The sequence below is a fragment of the Dromiciops gliroides genome, chromosome 1 (assembly GCF_019393635.1).
Source record: "Dromiciops gliroides isolate mDroGli1 chromosome 1, mDroGli1.pri, whole genome shotgun sequence".
NCBI lineage: Eukaryota > Metazoa > Chordata > Mammalia > Microbiotheria > Microbiotheriidae > Dromiciops > Dromiciops gliroides.
Window position 1 is genome coordinate 353,444,143 of NC_057861.1, and position 22,052 is coordinate 353,466,194.

At 38.6% G+C, this 22,052-nt stretch overlaps 1 protein-coding gene across 7 annotated transcripts in view; it reads right to left on the minus strand.

The window, feature by feature from the left end:
- CTNND2 (catenin delta 2) overlaps positions 1-22,052 on the minus strand; it is a 1,127,657-nt gene that overhangs the window by 14,676 nt on the left and 1,090,929 nt on the right. For all 7 annotated transcript variants that reach the window (XM_043973915.1, XM_043973925.1, XM_043973939.1 and 4 more), the window contains 2 exons: positions 10,606-10,732; positions 2,357-2,488 (listed from right to left, as the gene is read on the minus strand). In XM_043973915.1, coding sequence (XP_043829850.1) covers positions 2,357-2,488; positions 10,606-10,732 — 259 coding nt within the window. The remainder of the gene's footprint in view (positions 1-2,356; positions 2,489-10,605; positions 10,733-22,052) is intronic.

The following is a 22,052-nucleotide window of genomic DNA, read 5'->3' on the forward strand; positions in this document are numbered from 1 at the left end:
TGCATTCTCAATATGAATCAAGTGTGATGTGGCTACCAAAAAGACCATATGATCTCAGACTTTACTCACAGCAATGCCATGTCCAGAAGGAAGGTGATTTTTCTTATTTGCTGTTGAGATGGTATCCAAAGGGCAGTAGAAATATGTAAGATTTGTGTAAGTAATAGCCTGTAACGTTATCAACAATGATTTTCACGGAAGAAATAGCACAGAAGATTAGTTAAGAGACATGGGAATAGAACAGGAGGTGGTCTGGTAATGTAGTGAGACTTAGCAATAACAACTGGACAGTTGAGGAATTACTGTGGTACCTACATGATACTAAAAGACCAACAGGGATCGCTTCCAGAATACTGTGTGGGCTCCCTATGGAAGATTTATGGGAGAATGGGAACAAAAAGTACACAGGAAAGAGTGGCTAGTTTATGATCTGTACTGTTAGAACAATTATCCACATGGATAAAATCATGGGTCCACTAAAATATTAAAGTGCCGTCAGATCATAGTTAGAGAACTTTTTTTTTTTTCTGTTTTAGGTGCCAATTTTTAAGACAGCTATCAACAAACTCAAGTATATAATCTATATATCAGTATTTGATTTTTGGTTGTTCCATTCTCTTTGTGACCCCATTTGGGATTTTCTTGGCACAGATACTGGAGTGGTTTCCCATTTCCTTTTCTAGATGAGGAAACTGAGGCGAACAGGTTCTGTGTCTTGTCCAGAGTCACACAGCTAGTAGGTGTCTGAGGTCAGATTTGAACTCAGGAAAATGAGTCTTCCTGACTCCAGGTTTAGCACTCTATTTACTGTATCTCTTAGCTGCCCCTATCAACATTGGACAGATTTAGATAGGCAAATCAGGATATTGAGGGAGTCTTGAAGTTAGATCACTTGAAGAAAGGTTGAAGGCCTCACCTGGGTTTTACCTAGAAAATGAAAGACTTTAGGGGGAATAACATGGTAGATGTATTTAGATTTTGGAATGACTATTATTTATAAAAATGATGATTATGATGATATGGGAGTGGAATTAGACTTATTCTGTATGATACCAAGGACAAAAGTGTGAATAAAACCTCTTGTGCCTTTACCAAGTTGAAATTGGAGATATTGGGCCCGGAGAAGAGAAGATTCATGGGGGGCAGGTTAGCTGTCTTAGAGCATAGAAAGGTTATCTTATGGAAAAGGGATTGAACTTGTTCTGCTTAGTCCCAGAGGCACAACTAGAAATAGAAGATTTAATTGGCAAAGAAGATGAATTAGGCTCGATGTAAGGGAAAACAATAAGACCTAAACAATCAGAGTTATCCACAAACGGAATGGGTTTTCTCAGGAGATCCGGTGGGTTTTCTATAAAGGACAAGACAACTACTTGATCAGTTATCGTTTAGAAAGGATTCTTTTTCAGATCTAGGTTGTATGAGATGACTTCTGACATCCCTTGCAACTCTGAAATATGGCGAAGTTACAGGAAAATAGGTTTTGGTTTAATATAATAAAGACTTTTCTATAATTAGAACCATTTCCCACCCCCATCCCCCAAAAGAATAAATTGCTCTCAGATGTCCATAGAGTTAGATGATACTATCTATTCCAATCCTTTCCTTTTTCAGATAAGGAAATAGAGGCCCAGAGACGGTAAGTAATTTACCCAAGGTCACACAGGTAGAGAGGAGGAGGGATGGAGCCTTGAACCACCATCCTTTGACCCCAAATCCTCTGCTCTTCCCATGTACCACCTGCTTCCTTTTCTTCATTGAGGTAGTTCCCCATTTTTTTCCTAGCACAGAGTATGTGACTGACTATCTGTTAGAATTAGGAATGCTACATAGAAAAATGTATGGATCAAGTTGGAGGTTGGATTAAATATGAAATAACAATGGTTGATGTTTACATAGTATTTGATAGTTACAAAGCATTTTACATAACATTCATCCAACCAGGTGACCTCCACAGTTTCTCCCCTCTCTAGGATTCTGATTCATTTCTTGTGATTGTGAAAATTGACTTTCTGTGTGATTCCTCCCTGTAATAGGAATGTACTAAGGAAAAACTAAAAGAACAGGAAGATGGAGCCAGAGAATAAAACGGAGCTAGAGAGACTTTTTTTCTTTAAGTTCCTCCATTCAGGTTTCCAACTTTCTTGTGACTACCAAGAATATAATGTTCAATTTTTACCCCTAAAGCACAATCTTACCTTTCATTTCCAATTCCAGGAAATGTTTTCCACCAAAGCACCAAGAAACCAAACCAGCTTGATCACCACAGATTAGTTACCAGACTAGAATCCTGATCTTCCTTCTCACTTTACTAATAAAGCCGAATGGTCCGTGTAACTCTGTGTTTTCATCTCACCTGTCATGGTATCTTTCCTGGAAGTGTGTTCTCCTTTAGTTCCATGGTAAGTGGCATTTGTTCCAGTGGCCTCATAATCTGTTTTCCTCTCTTTGAGGCTGATCATTTCTCGAGGTGAGGCTGGGGCACTTGCTAATGGGGGGACAAAACCAAAAGAACCATTTTTTTTTGTTTTCTCATAATTTGGTCCACACATATTTTATTAGGTTTAATAGAAATGTTGCTTTTATATTAATAACACAATAAGAACTTGCACTTCAAGACTTAATTATTATGTGTGTTTATATATGCTTAAAAATATGTATTATCAATCAAACTTAGTTTTGGATTCCCTCCTTTTCAAATACACAGATGCTGATAATCAATTGCACATCATTCAACAGTCAGAATTATGGAGAGAGAGATTTCTTGTGATGATTGGTTCGGGTGGTGTGTCCTTTGGATTTCCTATTCCCAAAGTGAATGTCTTGTGTGCCCAGGAGGCATTTTAATATATAGCTTGGGCTGTTCTCTGGATAACCTATGGATAGTACAACTTTATCTTTACTTTGTAGAAAGATAGGTTTGGGGGACACTACTATCACCACTAAGAACTCTCTGGGCTACTATGGGAAAAACAATAGTAGCTCTGCTTAACAATGGAGGCACCTGGAAGCAGTCCTAAACCAAGGCAGCAGAATTGGCTTTCTTTGCGTTGTGATTTGAGAGGCTGAAAGGTCACTCACGCACAGAGATATTCATTCGTCTGCTTAAAACTTTAAAAATCAGAGTTACTCCTTGTGTGGTTTGATTTACCCATTTGGACCCAATTTACTGAGACTTTATTTCCTTGGTGCTTGTGGGAAGGGAAATGAAGTTAGTTGTCAGCTATCATTGACACTTTATCAGTGACTAATTCAAAAGATTAACCAATAAAGAGCCAGTCTCTTTAGAATGCTGTATTTTGGAGGGAAGAAAAATTGGTTACTCTATGCTTTTGATGACCCAGAGCAAGAGACCTACATCCATGGAGGTGAGATCTTTGGATATGTTTCTTTCACAGATTCCTCTTGCCTTTTACTACCTCTGTCCCTTTCTCCCCCACCCCCCCTCCAATCACACCCAATCTTTTAAAAGGTGCTAACCCTCCTGTTCACCTATTTAAAATTTGTACAGCCTCTAGGGATTAAGTTAGTTGCCAAAAAAAAAAAAAAGTGAAAGGATAGAGTCTGAAAATTACAGCCCAGTTAGCCTGACCTTAATTCCTGAATATGTCTTTAGAGGAATGATGAATACATATCTAGAAAAAGAAACAGTGAAAATGAGAAGCCAGCTTGGCTTCAGTATAAATCAGTCATGCCAGAACAACCTCATCATGGGAAGGTAGATATAGTTTAAGTAGATTTTAGTAAAGCAGTTGACAGAGTCTGATGCTACTTTTATGGACAAAATGTTGATGGGAAAATGTTAATTAGACTGATTTGGAACTGGTTGTGAACAGCTGAACTTAAGCAGTAATCATAGTGGCTAAATGTCATCTCAATGGGAAGGTCTCTAGTAGAGTGCCCTAGAGATGTTTCATTGTCCCTGTGACATTTAACAATTTTATCAATGACCCAGAAAAGATGGGTCTGGAGTCAACAAGACCTGAGTTAAAATCTGGTCTCAAATACCTACTAGCTGTGTGACCTGGGTCAAGTCACTTAACCCTGTTTGCCTCAGTTTCCCCATCTGTAAAATTAGCTGCAGAAGGAAATGGCAAACCCCACTCCAGATCTCTGCCAAGAAAACCCTAAATGGGATCACTAAGAGTTAGACACAACTGAACAACAAGAAGATATAGATGCATGCTTATCAAATGATAATCTGATGCAAAGGTAGGAGTAGTAGCTATCACATTGGATGACAGGGTCAGGAAACCGGTCTCAACAATATATAATTGTACCCAGGCTTAAAATTAACTTCATTAAATAGAAAATGAGCATAAATACCTACATAGCAGTTCTGAACAAGTTCATTTGGGGCTTTTAGTGGACTATAAACTCAATATGAATCAGCAATGTTATGGGTCAATCCAAAGAGCTAATGCAGTCTTTGGTTGCAGTATCCTCAACCACTAAGCCAATATATCTGATTTACTCTGGGCACCACATTTTTGGGAGAACATTAATTAGCTGGAAAGCAATTCAAAGGAGGGTGAGAGGCTTTGATACCATAATATAGTGGAATTACTTGAAAGAACTTGAGATATTAAACTTGGAGAAGGAAACTTTCTTTAAATGTTTGAAGGGCTATTCTGAGGGGAAAAGAATTACTGTTCATACCGCCAGGGAGGAGAACTAGGAGCAATGGGTAGAAAATGCAGAGAGAGAGATAGAGATTTAAGATTGATGTATAAATGAGTGATTCCCAAATGGGATATCTTTTAGCAGAGGTTGAACCACCTCTTGTTGACTTTTGTTTTTTGGTCAGGAATGTTGTAAAAATGATTCTTTTGTATACAGTGGACTTGATGGCTGCTGAGGCCTTCTTCCACTCTTAGAAAAGGAGATTTTATCATTCTTTGATGTGAGCAAGTATTATAGTAACTATGTAACAGGTAGCAAATCTAAAATGGTGACCTACTGAAGGTCACGGTAAGTAATCAAAGTATAAGATACTGGACTATCCTGCTTCCCAATGATATGCATTGATAGAATTTAAAACACTTTGACCCTCATTCAAGGTCTTGTCAGAATTTAAGAAAAAGATTCCTAAGAGATTTTTGGAATCTCTGGGATGGTCCTAGCTTCTTATATTTAGGCAAGGTGTGCAGAGTGAGCTCTACTGCATGTAGTATCTCTCAGAGTATAGCTATGATTGTAAAGACCTGTTTTTTCTTGACCAGAATGAAGTTTAGCAGTGTCTTTCCAGACTTATTAGACATCACTCTCCTTCACATACTATGGTTCAACCAAAGTGGCCCTCTTGCTATTCCTCACATACAATATTCCATTTCCCTTCTCTATCCCTTTACAGAACCCATTCCTGATGCCTGGAATGATATCCCTTCTCATCTCTGCCTCTTAGAATCCTTCCCTGCCATCAAAGCTCAGTCCCGGTGTTAGCTTTTACATGAGACCTTTCCTGACTTACCACTGACAGTTTTTCTCCTGCTAAAAAAATTCTTGTATTTAATTTGCATATATTGGTATATGCGTATATTGTTTCTCTTAACAGAATGTAAGTTTCTTGAGGGCAGGGACTATTTGTTTAATTCCTAGCGCCTAGCACAGAGCCTGACACATTGTAAATGATTAATAAATGCTTGCTGAGGATGGTTCTCCATCTCGGTATAGTCTCAAATATAATTCTTTTTCCTGTGACATTCATTCATGCTTCAGTCTGTTATACAAAAACCTTCAGCAAACTCTCATATACCCTTATGACCTCGGGCAAGTCACTCAAATTTTCTGTCTTCAGAAGCCTTGACTATAAAGTCGCTTCCAAATTGTTAAATTCTACCAATCTAGAATTCCATGAAAAGTGGATAAGAGGGAGGGTGAGATGAATTTCTAAGCAAGGGAGAAAAGAAATTAAAGTTAGAGTGGCTGTGTGCTTCTAGTGTGATAGTTACTGAATAGCTAAAACCATCAGGGCTGCTGTTGTACAGATGTGTGGGAGGAGATATAATTTGTCCAGTAAGACACAAAGCGATGGCAGTGTATTATAGAGAATTATAGCATATTGATTTATGTTTCTATAAGTGACAATCATCAATAATTGCTGTCGTTCAGGCCACCATCACTTCTTGCCTAGGTTTTTTCCATAGTCTCCTAGTCAGTTTCCTTCATCCAGCTCTCCCCTTCCCCTGCCCAATTCATTCTCCACACAAATGTCAAACTGATACACCCTAAGCACGCATCCGACCATGTTACTCACCTGTTCAAGAAACCTCATTGGCTCCCTACTAGGACAAAATACAAACCACCATTTCATAACCTTGATCCCATCTATATTTCCAGACTGATTACACATAACTGCATGTGTACATCAGCTAAACTGTCCTACTCACTGTTTCCCATATATAACATTCTATATCCACATGTGACTTTGCCTGCAATATTCTCTTCCAGTCATTAGTTCTCCATCCCCATAGAAATATTTTTTAAAATTGTGTATAAATTTTAGATTTACTTATCTGAGAACATGGTGTATCACCCAGTATCATGAGGCCAGGGACTGTCTCACCTTTGTATGTATATCCCCAAGGCCCAGCCTAGTTCCTAGTACATAGTTGATGTTTAATAGAATTCCTCATGATTGATTACCTAATTAACTGTATCAAATTTAGCATGGTTTTGGTCTTATAACTTCCTTGCTCCAAAATCTTCAATGGCTCCAGCTTGTCTACAGGATAAATATACAAACCAACAGCAGAACTGTTTTGCATTTGATTTCTGTTTGGTTGTGGTCCCTGGTTTTCCTCTCTTATCTGAATGTCTGTTATTCCCTGTCATTGCTACCAAGCTCTGGGAGGCTGCTGTAGCTGCTTTTAACTTCCACATCCCTCTTTCCCCTTTTTCTTCTTTCTTCTTCCTTGTCTTTTCACTCCTACCAAGGTCCTTTGCTTTTATTCAAAAGGGAAGATATTTTTAGATGCTGCCACTAGTCATTAAAGGACTATATTTTAGAGATCTTTTTTGCCCTACCTCCAAAATATTAGAGTTTAATATTTCATAGATGTCACTGTTTATTAAACCATTACGTTTTTGTAATTATTCCTTGGAATTTCAAACTGAATGACAATAATGACCCGACACTTTAATAACCTTTGTACTGTACTCAGTAAAAGCCAAAGCGAGTCAACAGATTTTTATTAAGTGTCTACTATGTGGCATTCTTGGGAAACACACAGAAAACAAAATATCTGGATGACTATGATGTTAATAATACCTAGCATTTATGTAAAATTGCATTTCCCATAAAGTACTTTTTAATCTATCCTTTCATTTCATCTTTGTACCATCATTGTGAATTATTGCTGTGCTCACTGTAGTTCTTAGCAAGTAAAGAGGAAAAAAAGAACAAAAATAGGGCAACAGTCAACTAATCTAAAACTATTATTCTTTCTCAAGTTGTGGTATGTTATGGGAAGAATAGAGGAATGATCCGAGGCACTAGTGTAAATAACTGAAATTACACTAGAGCCGCCACACTGCAGACACAATCTGTCCTGACCAGCTCTGTGCCTCAAAGGGGCAGCTCTGGCTCACAGCAGCACAGACTGGGAAGTAATCTCAGACATTTTCTAGTCCAGAAGCATCAAACATACAGACCCAAATGCTTCTCAGTGCAATAGAAGTAGATTAAAAAGTAACTGGGAGGGGCAGCTAGGTGGCACAGTGGCCTTGAAGTCAGGAAGCACTGGCCTTGAAGTCAGGAAGACCTGAGTTCAAATCCGGCCTCAGACACTTAACACTTTCTAGCTGTGTGACTCTAGGCAAGTCACCTAACCCCAATTGCCTCACACACAAAAAAAGAAAGTAACTGGGAAATATTTTTAAAAACAAATTTTAAAAAACTAAGCTAATACAGGGTCCAAAGGGACCCTTGGGTATAGATTAGCGGCTCTTGTATCTATTTGAGTTTGATGCCACTGATGTAGTCTATGCTTTATGTTCATAGGGATAGCTAGGTGGCACAGTGGATAGAGCATGGGCCCTGAAGTTGGGAGGACTTGAGTTCAAAATTTCACCTCAGACACTTACTAGCTTTGTGACCCTGCCTTAAACATCCAGGGTCATCTCCAGTCATCCTGAGATATATTATGCCACTAGACCCAGATGGCTCTGGGAGGACAGAATGGGGTTGGTGACCTTGAACAAGTCCCCCTCACTAAAATCCAATTCACTGCAAATTATGACATCACCTCCCAATGTCATGGTCTTCTTTGAGAACAAATTTCCTCTACAATGTTCCAAAGAAGGGGTCATCTAGGCTCTCTGCTCGAAGACCTTCAGTGATGGAAAATTCATCACCCCCCAAAGCAATGTACTCTGTTGTTTTGTTGTTCAGTCATTTTCAATTAAGTCCGACTCTCTGTGACCCTATTTGGGGTTTTCTTGGTAAAGATACTGTAGTGATTTGCCATTTCCTTCTAGAGATAATTTTATAGATGAGAAACTGAGGTTAAGTGACTTGGCCAGGGTCACACAGCTGGTAAGTGTCTGAGGATTTGAATTCAGGAAGATGAGTCTTCCTGACTCCAGGAAGCTGTCTCCAAAATGATTTCTCCCTCCTGAAATTTCTCACAGTCCTTTGCCAGTACCCCTTCCTTGTCATAGTCTTCCTCATATCATGGTTCCTTGTGTACATGTCTTCTCCTTCTGCCCACCTTTAGATCTAAAGTTCTTTAAGAATAGGGTCTGTATCTTTCCATTCTGGGTATTTCTTTAGGCCAGTATCTCATATGTAGTAGGTGCTTTAAAATTTTTTCTGTATTGACTTGGTGATAGTCTAGTATGAAGAAATATGCTCCCTCTCTTTGGAAGAATTAAATAGGTGTGACTCCTAAAAACTGATCTTGTGCTGGCCCACTCTCCATTATGATTTAGAAATAAGAGACTCGGTTTTTGGGTTTTCAATAAAGCAAATCCAGGCTTGGAAATATTTCCAAGAGACCTTTTTACTATAGTCTCTTCATATGATCATCCTTATTACATACAAGTGGAGGATTGCCGGGAAGCTCAGTGATTGACCCAAGGTCAGACATATAAGCTGATGGCAGTTCAGATTCTCTGTCTCTAGTCTCTGTCAGTCCAGGGTTTTCAAATTTTTTTTAAACAATATTACACTGAAATGTCTCTTCTTTCATTTGGCTTGGAGGGTGTAATTTATTCCTGTCAGTTTTCTCCAATATTTTTTTCTGAGTTTCTTCATCATTCAGACAAGTATTAGGTAACTATTCACACGGTAAATTCTTGTATAAAGTTTTATGAGAAACTCTTTCAAGGCTGGCTAGGTCATTTTTGATGCCAGGAACTTTATCTACCATGCTAGCTACCCTCTAACCCAGTTTTGAAAAACAGGAACTCTTTGGTAGAGGAAGGAAGAGGAAGCCCAAAGAGAATTCTTTCATTCTAAATATATCTTTCTATAATAGACACTTATAAAAGTGGGAAGATGACGTTTCTATTATCTAACAATGAAAAACATGCCTCCTGCATGACTGTAGTATGTTCTGGGAAGCTTATGCCTGTTTTAGATAAGTCATGCTGGTGCATGTCTTAATGTGGTTTAGAAAGAGAGCAGAAATAGGTGCAGGATCTGTAGCTGTGGAACTTGGGTCTAAATCCCTACTGCTGATGCTTCCTATCAGTGTTACTTTGTGTAAGTTATTTAACAACCCCTGGCCTCAGTTTCTTCATCTGCAAAATGGGGCCTAGATGGTGTTTGGGGTCCCTTCTAGCTCAAGATCCATTATCCTATGAAATAAAGTATATCTTCAAGGAAATGACTAAAGCAAACTCAAAGGTGAAGTATTACAAGTTGATTAACTATATGGAAAACTTGACTGAATCACTTAGCTGTCCTTAGTCAATAAAAAAACAGTGTATTCATGTTCCAACTGTAGGTTTGAATGTACAGTATAAATAAATGCTACTAAGATGCAGACCAGCAGTAAAATTCCTGAAGAAGTTCCTGGAGTTATAAGGCTTTCCATTGCTGTCCAAAAGACTTTTATTTGTTCTGAACTATTTTTATGACTGCCACTGAAGTGATACTTAAAGGACTCTGAGTCTGGAAGTTTTTCAAAGAAATAGTTGTTGCATGACAATAGAACTTTGTCCTTTTCTTTTCCATTATTGGACTCTGGTTAATCCTGATGGGTTAGCCCACGTAAAATAATGTTAGTGATTTATGGCAAAATGTTTACATTTTCCATAAAAGTGTCATTAAAAAGGATGTCTATAGGTGGCACAGTGGATAAAGCACCAGCCCTGGATTCAGGAGTACCTGAGTTCAAATCCGGCCTCAGACACTTGATACTTACTAGCTGTGTGACTCTGGGCAAGTCACTTAATCCCCATTGCCCCGCAAAAAAAAAAAAAAAAAAAAAGGATGTCTATATCTACAAACACACACACACACACATATACACACATACACTTGTGTATAGGTGTGTATATACACACACACATACAAATCCATAGACCTTGAATGCCCTCCTCCCCCAGACATGGTGTTGTTAGAAGAATACATTTTGCTTATTATTATCACCTTCTTACCTGAGCGATTGTTAGGAGACATGCGCACAGGAGAAATGGAGGGTGTTCGTGATGAAGAATAAGGTCTTTGCCTATCTCTTTCTATTGTTGAAGATGAGGCTACAAAGTGATACTGTGACCATCCATCCTGGGGGAAAAAGCAGAATGCTCATTGAGTTCCTGTTAAGTCAGGAGGCAGTTTCCATGATTCCTCACCATATGCCATTCTGAATTTACAAAAAAGAAAAAACCCATCACTTTATAAGACATTACTAAACTTGCTGGATGATACACTGGTTTCCCTTTTTAATATGAGAAGAGAGGGAGAGAGGGAAATGAACCTTTTCTTCTGCTATAGACAGAAAACCCTATGAGGAATATTGTCTTTTAATGTTGGATTTTGGCTTAAGAGTTTGAATAAGAGCTTGATTTTCAAACATGCTATGGTCAGATGCACAGTGCTTATGAATTCAGATGACTCCTGGATTTACCTTTCCCCCTTCAGGGATGTTATAAAAATAAAAGCTTTGACACATGAAGTGGCCATCACTTCCCTTTCTCATGTTTCTGCCTTGAGATTTCCCTAGTTTCCTGACTGGCTTCTGCTCAGTCTTCTGAGCAATTACAGTGTCTGGTTCTAAGGATTAACCTATTAATCTGGCAGTCAACACAACTCCTGGTAGTATGTCTTCTTCATTCATCTCCCTTGCTTTTGTCTGCTTCTCTGTCTCCCACCTTGATTTTCTCAATCTGCCTCTCTCCATTAAAATCTCCATCAATTGAAAAACTGATTTATTCTCAGTATCACTAGAAAAATACCAGTTGATATCTTCATGGCCATATCTTTATTTGGCTTGAGTCTGGAAGGCAAGTTTATTAATTTAGCCTAGGAACTGTATTTTACTTCTCATTTCACATTTGTGGATGTCATATATGTAAAAACATCTTTCAAACTTTAAAGCACTAGGTAAATACCAATTATTATCATTTTTACTTATTCTGGGTAGCCTTTTTCTTGATCAGTGTCTTATATGGATGCTGTGACACTCCTAACAATTTAAGGTACTGCTCACATAAGAAAATTTACTTGTAGACTTAAGACTAAATGATATAGCTACTATGTACATAGGATTGTATTCATTTGACTATTTTCCACTGAAACTGCAAACACAAGCTCTATTTGGAGAACTTTCCTTTCCTAAGCAGAAAAAATACTTGCATTAAGTACAGTTTATCATAGTCCTTTATGCTGGGACATTAAGTTGATATATTTCTTTGAAGGATGTCAGATCACTTGTAATGTTTTTAGATGGCTTTTTAAAAGTTAAAGTTTTTTTCCCCTTTGTAACTTTTGAGAGAAACCTGATTAGATGATACACCTACCTGGCCCTGTATTCCTCCCCAACCTAGGATGAGAAAATGATAGCTTCTTTTGATGTGATTGTCAGGACAATTATTAGAAACGTGTTCAAGGAAGGCTTTCTACTGTATGATAACAATCACCTTCCAGGGTTACTGAATATGCATCATTTTAGGCTAACTCTGAGAAACTGCCCCATATAATACTACTACCCCATCTTCATAGCTATCTAAGGCCACTGAAGTTATTGAATATGTGTCAGATGTCAGCTGCCCCCCAAAATGATTATGAACTAAGAAATACTGTCCATCAGCTCAGTGCTCTCAAGGCCAGATCATAAAGACATTATTGATAATTTAGGTCAGATATAGAATCTTTTAATTTTTTTAAAAGCAAAAACAACTTAGCTTCAACCTTCCCTTTGCTGAAGAACTCTGCTGGTGAAGATCAATTACTACCTGCCCTGCACAGATGTAGGAACTAAGTAGATGTGAATATTCATCACAGACTTAGGAGGAATGTGAGGGAGTTATTTGACAGCAAAATACTGTTCCCTCAGGACATTGCCAGCTATGCTCTCTTCTACATTAATCTACATTCAATTATAAGTTATACATGGCATTCTGCTTTAACTTTTTAGTGCTATGGTGGTGACATGGTCATATATTTAGAGGGCATCTGCTTCTAACTATTAGAGTAAAGAAATGGTTAGTGTTGAGAAAGACAGGCACGCTAATTCACCATTGGTGGAGCTCTGAAATGGTTCCAACCATTCTGTATGTCAATTTGGAATTATGAAAGATAAGTTATAAAACTGTCCTTTGTTTACCAATAGGGGACATATACTCCATGGGAGTCATGGACAACACCCACTGGTTATAGCCCTTGCCATGGCACTGGCACCTCACATCATCATCACTCTCTGACACCTACATGGGCCTGGCAAAATTATAATAATTGGAAGCCCAGTGAGGGCAGTCATATGACTGTCAGAGTGGCCAGCCAATTGGCTGGGGGCTGTATGTGATCAACCTGGGGTCTGCTGGGAAGAAGGGAGGTTTTTTTTGCCATTCTAGCTGGAAGCTGGAAGGCGACAGGACACTGCTGTGTGTTCTCAGCTGATTCCTGGGCAGTGGTGTTGTTCAGGTTGTATAATTTCCCTTTCCCCATTTTATTTCCTTTCCCTTAATCCTACTGATCCTGTTTGTGTTTTCTTAAGTTTATTCTTGTTAAATAAATTCTGCTCTGTTTTGAGGGAGGCTGCCGGTCTCCTTCCTTGCCCCAATATTGCAGTGAGCTGCCTAGATAACACTCCCCAATTAAAAATTGGTCCCTACAATGGTAAAGTTTAATTAGAAATAGGGTTGCTCTAGCAGTAGTTCCTATCCTACAAGTCTATGTGTGGATAACAGTTATGGGACCATAGATTTAGAGCTGAGGGGGTCCTTAGAGGTCATCTTGTGCATCTAGCTCTCTTTCCGCAGATGAGGGAACTAAGACCTAGGAAGTTTAAAGAACTTGCCCAAGGTCGTCCAGGTAGTAGAGCAACAGAATAATCTGGTTTTGAAGCCAGGTTCTCTGATTCTAAATGCAGCACATTTTCTCTATCCCATGCTTTCTCCTGAAAACTATTCCTAAATTTTTTTTCACCAGTTCTGTTCCCATTTGCTTTCATACCTGCTTGCATATAAAAATTTGCATGTTGCATTTGAGATGGAATCTTGTTGATTAACCTAGACATTTCTGAAAAATCTTCTATTACCTGGAGCCATGTAAGTTAAAAATGTTACTTTGAAAAATTCAAATTTTAGTATCACTATATTTCAAAATCTCAGACTTTGGTTATAATCAGAAAATCAAAAATGTAAGAATGCAATGTCAAAGTTTCTGAAACCTAGAGATAATGAAAACAAAGTTAAGTACTTTTCAACCCAAACTATTCTGTGTACCAGTAAAAGAGATAATTTCTCTACCTCATATAGATTTTTCTATATATAAACTCAAGGAAAATGGGAGTAGAAGTGGGGATGGAAACTCTACAGGTTCAAAGGGTAGAATCTGTGAGATGGAGGAAAGAATATTTTAGGTTTATATGATTTTTTAAAATCTAAGCAAGCTCTATCTAGAAAATAGAATTTGGAAAGCCCTAATACCTCTGATTCTAGATAGAATTATTTTTTTAAAAAAAGGCTATACTTTTCTGTTGTTGAATATTTCAAAGGAATGAGATTGACTTGATTGATCAAGCAACAAGTATCTGTTAACTACCTAGTCTGTGTTAATCACTGTGCTGGGTGCCAGTAATGTAAATAGAAAAAAATGAAATAATCCCTACTCTTAAGGAGCCTACATGATGACATTCTTTACCTAAAAATGAAGATTCTGTTTCCCTGATAGAACTTCAAATTAAATCATGTATGTTTATCAATTTGGTTGTCGTTTCATTGTAAATAAATACCAGAAAATACATTGGGGGCACCCAATATGCTCCTTGAGAAACTCTCTCATAAGGAAGACTCCTAATTTCTATTATTATTAATATATGATAATGTTCTACAATTACGTGTATTTTTTTATGCAACAAATCAATATCCATCACAAATAAAGTGGTTAACATTCTATAGTATTCTAAGATTGATAAAGTTGGAGGATACAAATACAGAATGACTCCAGTAGACACACACAGAATGTATATACATGTAGGTACATATCACATATAATATGTACACACATATATATTTTACTGAAAGAGAAAAGTCTCTGTCTTATGCTAATCATAAATTATTTGTTCAGCATGTTCAACTTCCATGGCCTTCTGTTTAGAAATGATTGGCCTATGATCCCATGGCAAGGGGGATGGGGAGAAATCTTGTTTCTTTTTACATATTGGTAAACTGAAATACATATGATGTAGAAAAGCAGAGAATTTGTTTACAACTTTCAATATAACAGGAAATATTTGTATTAGTTATTTGTATATTTGATGTTTTTTATTCTTCTGACAAATTTTTAAATCACCACAGGCCATGATTTTTGCTTAGTGCCTTATTATTTTCACTGGATATCTATAGTTCCCCTTCACAACATCTAATCTATCCCTAGGGTTTGTAGAGGTTAGATAAGAAAACTCAGTGAAGAAAATACCCAGCCAATAAAGGAAAGCAGGAGTAACCAGGGAAAGGCAGTTAATCCTTAATATTGATAATAAGAAAGTCTTATTTCAGTCCTATCATTCACCTCCAGCAGGAGAATGACCTAGAAGTTGTGCCCTTCAGCTCAAGACCCAGTCAAGCTGTCAAAAATGTGATATGATATCAGTTCCTCAAATTGGTTTTTTATTTTTAACATATTAAACTTAAAACTGAAGGCTGTTAAGTTGTTCCAGGCATATAGAGATGGAAATCCAGAAAGAATAGGAGTTCAAAGCAATTGAACTCCAAATTGCCACCAGAAATAATCTGATTTCCTTCTGACTTACTCTCTTAGCATTTTTCTACTACAGTTTGATTTTCTGAATTTCTGTGTAATAAGTTTTGTTAGGTACCTGCTTGCTCAGCCATCCTTAGCAATAGTATAAGTTATCAATTTACACCTGTTAGCTATTTGGAATGAGGGTTGGGGGGACAGAATAATTTGCCTTCCCATAAGTTGGCATTAAGTCTCAGGAAGGTGTGTGGTTCACTAAGGGTAAGTGCCAAGGTAGGGAGCATACTTTCTACAAATGTACACATAGATAATGAGGTTGACACAGGCATTGCCAGAGCTAGCTCAGGATTTGGGAGACTCCAAAAGAATGTGTGAGAGGGAAGAGGTATTGGGCTACCTATCAAACTGAAGGTCTACAGAGCCATTGTACTGATCTCATTGTTGCATGCCTGTGAAATCTGGACAGTCTACCAGTGCTATGCCAGAAAATCGAACTGCTTCTATTTGAATTGTCTCAGGAAGATTCTGAAGATCACCTAGAAGGATAAGGTAGCAGACACTGAGGTCTTTTCTTGAACTGAATTCCTAGGCCTTCAAAGTCTACTGCAGAAAGTGCAACTCTGATGGGTTGGCCATGTTGTCTGAATGACAAACGTATGTTTGCCTAAAGGGCTATTTTCTGGAGAACTCACACAAGGCAGGCTCTCTCATGGTAGTCAGAAGAAGTGATACAAAGACACTCTCTGAAGAACTTTGGTATTGATTTTGAGACATGGGAGGCACTGGCACAGGATCAAACAAAGTGCTGTGCTCTATAAGCAAAGCAGAAATGCAGTAGCTCAAAAGAAATGTGAGGTGTGCAACTTTAGAGACCTCTGAATTCCAGATGGTCATATGGACTATTTGTGCCTGACTTGTGGCACTACAATTATATTGGTATGATCTGCCACAGCTGGACACATTGTACATTGACCCCAACATTGGGATGTCATTTTGCCCTCTTCAGGCACTAAGGACAAACCACAACAGGATTTCCAGAATGTGGTCATGTGACTCTAATGAGGAAGAAACCTTCTGTTTGTTAAAAGGGCCAGATCCCCTTGATTCAAAAGTGACTTGTCCCCTTAAAAGAGATGTTGACCTTCTGTTGTGGTCGCTAACACTTAAATGCAGAAATACATTCAGTTCTTAAGGGGAAGAGCTGAGAAGAACTGGGAGTTGTAGCCCTTACTCTGACTAGAATGAAAATGATAAGACAAGGCTTTAACACAAGCCTTTTGAAATCCCTTCATCTTGACCAGTTGAACCTTTCCTTGGGAAGTCCAACTTTCTTTTTTTCTGTATGGCTTCTCAGCTCTTTTCTGTCGCTGTCTTCTTGATCTCCCAAGGTGCTTCTTGTCTGTGCTCTCTCTTTTACACCTCATCTTACAAGCTTCTTGAGGGCAGGAACTATTTTTTGACTCTTTTTGGAATTCCCAATGTTTAGCACAGTGCCAAACACATAGTGGGTGCCTAACAAGTGCTTATTGATAATGGATAGAGAAGCAGAAGTTCTTGGCTCTTTTATTTGTTTTTCCCTTTTTGCTTTACTTGGAAGAGAAAAGACTGAAGGGTTCTTTCTGTCTTGCCTCTCCTGGAGACCAGAGCATTATTTTTCTTCTCCAAGATTACTCTGGTTGGCAGGGAGTTGTGTGAACATTATTCTTTCTTTCTTTGTAAAGACATGGCCTAATATTAAAGTAGGATCCACTGGGTCAATGAACGGTGGTAGTCCATTGCCATCTTCCTTCCAGAAATAATTTTATGTTTCATATTTTAGGGTTATTGTTAAAGATTCTGATTTCATCATATAGAATTAATTTTGATGTATTTTTATGTTTAGATAGGGCTAGGGATTTCCCTTGATGGTTGATGTATTTGAGAGTTCCCTATTAAAAATCTCTCCCAATATCCTCAAGAAAACTGTATTTCTCTAGTGAGTTTCAGCTATCAAGTACTCTGATCATTTCTGAAAAAAAGATGCATTGAATACATCCTAGAAGCCCCTAGGTTTTTTGGGGAGACCTGAGTAGACACTGGTCCAGATTTGGAGATTGGCTACGATGCTGAGCTACTGGAAAAAGTATTGCACACCAGAGAATGGGAAGCTCAGGCTCTGTATGTTCCATGGAATCCTGGGATAATCAAAGCCCAAGATAAATATCCTGAGGACCACTGGATAGAGAGATTTTCAGTAGGAACGATTCTTGATATTTCATAATTAGGGTGCAAAAAGAATTACAGGACCTGACCAGAATTCACTGGGAGTTTCCAGTGGGTACAAGTATATTCACATTATAATTTCTACTTTCTGGGAGTGAAGTCTGTGAAGTACCCAGATGCTCCAGTGCCAGTACCTAGAGTAACCTGGAAACTCAGGATCTGCTGGATTGATATAGATGCCTGTATGGGAAGATACTGAAGAGTGGGGACCATGGGGGGAAAGAGTTTTACTGGTACAGAGGAAACTTGCTGATTCATACTTACCAGTGCCCACATAGCTTCTTGGGGGGTGGGGGTGATATCTGACTGAATCATGGCTTGCGCGTATAAGCTCTTAAAGAACAAAAACAAGGGGGCAGCTAGGTGTTGCAGTGGATAAAGCACCGGCCCTGGATTCAGTAGGACCTGAGTTCAATTTTGGCTTCAGACCCTTGACACTTACTAGCTGTGTGATCCTGAGCAAGTCACTTAACTCTCATTGCCCCACAAAAAACCCAAAAAACAAACAAAAAAACAAGCAACCAGAGATCATCCTTAGTAGGAAAAGCAGAAGTGATACAGTGGAAAAAGTATGTTTGGACACCTTGCTTTCCTTCTCTGTGCATCCGTTTTCTCATTGCCAAAATGAGTTTAGAACAGCATACTTAAACTTTTTTTTTTTGCACATGTGTTACAGGCCACTTTGGCAGTCTGGTGGATTCTTTCTCAAGATAATCTTTTTAGATATATAAAATAAAATACATAAGGTTATAAAGGAAATGAAAGTTAGTTAAATAGAGTTTTCAAAAAAAATTTTTTTTAAAGTTCATGAACCCAGGTTAAGAGCCCTTGAACTGGATGATTTCTAGTCTCATCTAGTTCGAATGCTATGATTCCATTTAAATGGGAAAAACGTTTGGCCTTGAAGAGCGTTAAGGAATTTCAAGAGACAGAGCATTGTGGGAATAGAAAACAGCTCATACACAGGAATGAATGTGGGAAATGGAAGCTTATATGTGGGATAGAGCAGCTAGGCAAGTATGGCTACAGCAATAGAGTGTATAAAAGGAGAGTCAAGTTGCAGGAAGCCTGGGAACAGGCTTGAGCTGATCAAGGCGAGCTGTCAGTGTCAAAGAAAGGAATTTGTACTTTATGCTAGCGGTGAGAACGTGTCACTGGAGCTTTTCCAGTAAGGCAGTGACAAGTTCTGATTTGTGCTTTAGGAATCTCAATTAGGTAGCTATGTGGAGAATGGATTTGAGAGATATGATAGACCAGCATCTCCCTGACTCAACTTCTTTCCTTCCACTCACAACATGGGAGGTTTTTCCTAAAAGAAGACAAAGTTGCCCCGGGACTTGACTGACCTCGCCTGGGCTGTGGAAACAGAAGAGAGCTATAAGATGACAGCTTGGCAATGGCGAGGGCAAGTGAAGGTTTTTAAGTATGGGGGTGATCTGGGTGTGCTTGTAAAGAGAGCTAAAGGAGCCAGTGGATCAAAAGTTGATAAGCAGGGAAATCAATCTGATGATCAAACCAGTCAATTCCTAGAGGAGACAGAAGGGCAAGGCATCAAGGGCACAAGTAGAAAGGCTGATGTTAACAATGGTTAAAAAAAAGGGTCCCTTCTTCCTCTGAGTCTGAAGCAAAGGAGGAAGGAGTTGTGGGTTGGTCTTGAGGTAATAGAAGTATACAATTTTTTTTTATTTTATTCTAATTGGATTTGTGTTTGAGAGGGTGTAATTCTGTGTGTGTGTGTGTGTGTGTGTGTGTGTGTGTGTGTGTGTGAATTGGGGTTAAGTGACTTGCCCAGGGTCATACAGCTAGTAAGTGTTAAGTGTCTGAGGCCAGAATTGAACTCAGGTCCTCCTGAATCCAAGGCCTAGCTGCCCCAGAAGTGTACAATTAATGAGTGTAATGGGTGGTCTCTTTTTTTAAAGTGATATAAGCTCAGGTCATCTCCTGAGAAGGATGGGGTAGGGGACTTGAAGACAAAAGGGAAATTTTGCAACTGCCACTGCTGAAAGTGCGACAGAGACAATGAGGGAAGAGTAAAAAGACTGGCATAGAGCTGCAAGGACCCAGCTGGGATCATATAACATAAATTTGTCAAGGATTCAGTCAGTTATATCATTTTATCAGTGTTCAGAAGCATATGAACAGGAGCAGAGAAGGCAGATGTAGAGAGTAAAGTAGGGTTAGAGTTTGGAGAGGGATGAGTGGTGACAGGAAGGCTTGGACTGGATAACTGTAGATTCAAGATTTTGAAGTGAGGCCAGTGCAGTGGTGATGGCCCAGGAAATCAGAGTGATGGCAAGTGGTGGTATAAGCTTTAGAAGGGTGAGGTATAGGGAGATAAGAACAGTGCTAGTCAGAGGGATTTCAGAGTTTGGGATTATAGATGTGAAACATTTGTGGGTAATGATTTTGCATGTGCGTGCTCGAGTTCCAGTGCATGTGTATTAAAAGAAATGAAGGTACAGATTCATAAGCACTGAGGACTTTCATGAATTGGGAAACAAACTGAACGACCTGCTTCTTCTAATTTCTTGTACCAATATTCAAGGTTGGATCCAAACAGGTTCAACCCTCCTTTCCAGTCTTTTCTCATATTTCTCCCCTTTATGCAATCCAAACGTCCCTCTCCCCCTCATTTTTATTTTTCTCTTGACTTACTTCTCTCTGCCTGGAATGGACTTGTCTTCATCTGTCTGTTCAGGTTCCTCTATTATCTAGGCCTAACTCTGGTGTCCTCTCCTCCAAGAAGCCTTTCTTATTCTCCAATTAAACTGCTGACTTTCCACAATTTTGTCAAAGCACCTCATTCCGACCTTTACTTTGTACTTAGCACATTTTGTCTGGTGTCATAACTATTTGGGAAGTCATAAGATTATAGGATTTAGAGCAGAAAGACTTGGGCACATGCTTTACTTCCCATTAGATTATAAACTCTTTGGGGGAAGGATCCATATTATTTTCATTTTGAAATATTTAGAATTTAGCACACAATTCTTTGTACACAGTGCTTAATAAATGTTGAATTGAAAAGTTATCCTTTAAATAATCTTCTGTTCTTAACAGATGATTATAGAGCATTATAAGTCATAGGACTTTGATCCAGAAAAGATTTTAGAGATCATGTAGCCAAACTTCATTTTGCAGTTGAAACTGAGGGCCAGAGAAGTTTAGTGATTTGTTTAAGGTAACATTTGCAGAACCAGAGTTCAAACTCAAACCCAGAATGTTTTTAATTTAAACTATTTTGAGGGGCAGCTAGGTAGCACAGTGGATAAAGGACCTGCTCTGGATTCAGGAGGACCTGAGTTCAAATCTGACCTCAGACACTTGACACTTACTAGCTGTGTGACCCTGGGCAAGTCACTTAACCCTTATTGCCCTGCAAACAAGAAAAATAAAGAAAAAATAAAATATTTTTATTTTCTTTTTAGTTGCCATTTAATCTAACTACAAGTGTTAGATTTTAGTTAGATTAAATGGCACCTGAAAAGAAACCAATCTTTATGATGTGTCTGCTACCTTTTAAAAAAGGATGTGCTAGCACCAGCCCTGGATTCAGTTCAAATCTGGCCTCAGACACTTGACACTTACTAGCTGTGTGACCCTGGGCAAGTCACTTAACCCCAATAGCCTCAGCAAAAACAACAACAAAAAAACAAACAAACAAAAAAGGATGTGCTGGCCAATGATAAACAACTAGTTTTTTGAAAACACACGAGAAAAGTTTAATTTGCACTATTAACATTTTCTCTATCACTTTCCTAAGTCTAGACAAAACTCCATTAACAAACACCAAATCAATGCCTGATTTTGTAGCATTTACTGAGTTCAAAGGTATAAATGCTCCCATTGAACATTTCATGTCTCTCCCAATAGTTGGTCTGAGCTGGCTCTACCACACCTTTGAATACATCTGAGGAGTCCAGGTTTCAACAGCCAATATGCATAGATTCCCCACTATGTATAAGGAATAGGATGACTTTCACGGACCCAATCTACATATAGCTGTGCCACTCTCACTTTGCTTTGCTCCTTCTTATTTATATTCAGTTGAGGGAGTTCAAAGAGCTTACAACAAACAACAGTCCCCTTTCCCAGACAATGATTCTTGAGAAATCCAAACAGTGACTGGAGATAACAGCATATTTCATCTCTCATTAGAGCTGTTCCAGTTACTCATTTGCTCAGCCAAACTTAATGGATGGGTTTATGCTAACTCATGGCTGTGCTATCTTGTGGAAGTAGTGGGTATTTGTTTCTTAATGGGTGAACTCTGTAATTTAATAGTTGACTGGGAACATTAGCATCCAGTGGCCCTACTTCGCAACTGTTTCAGTCAGTAACACTAGACAGGGCAAGGAAATATATCTTTGTTTGTCTGTCTGTCTGTCTGCTGTCTATCAGTTAATATCTATAGCCAAGA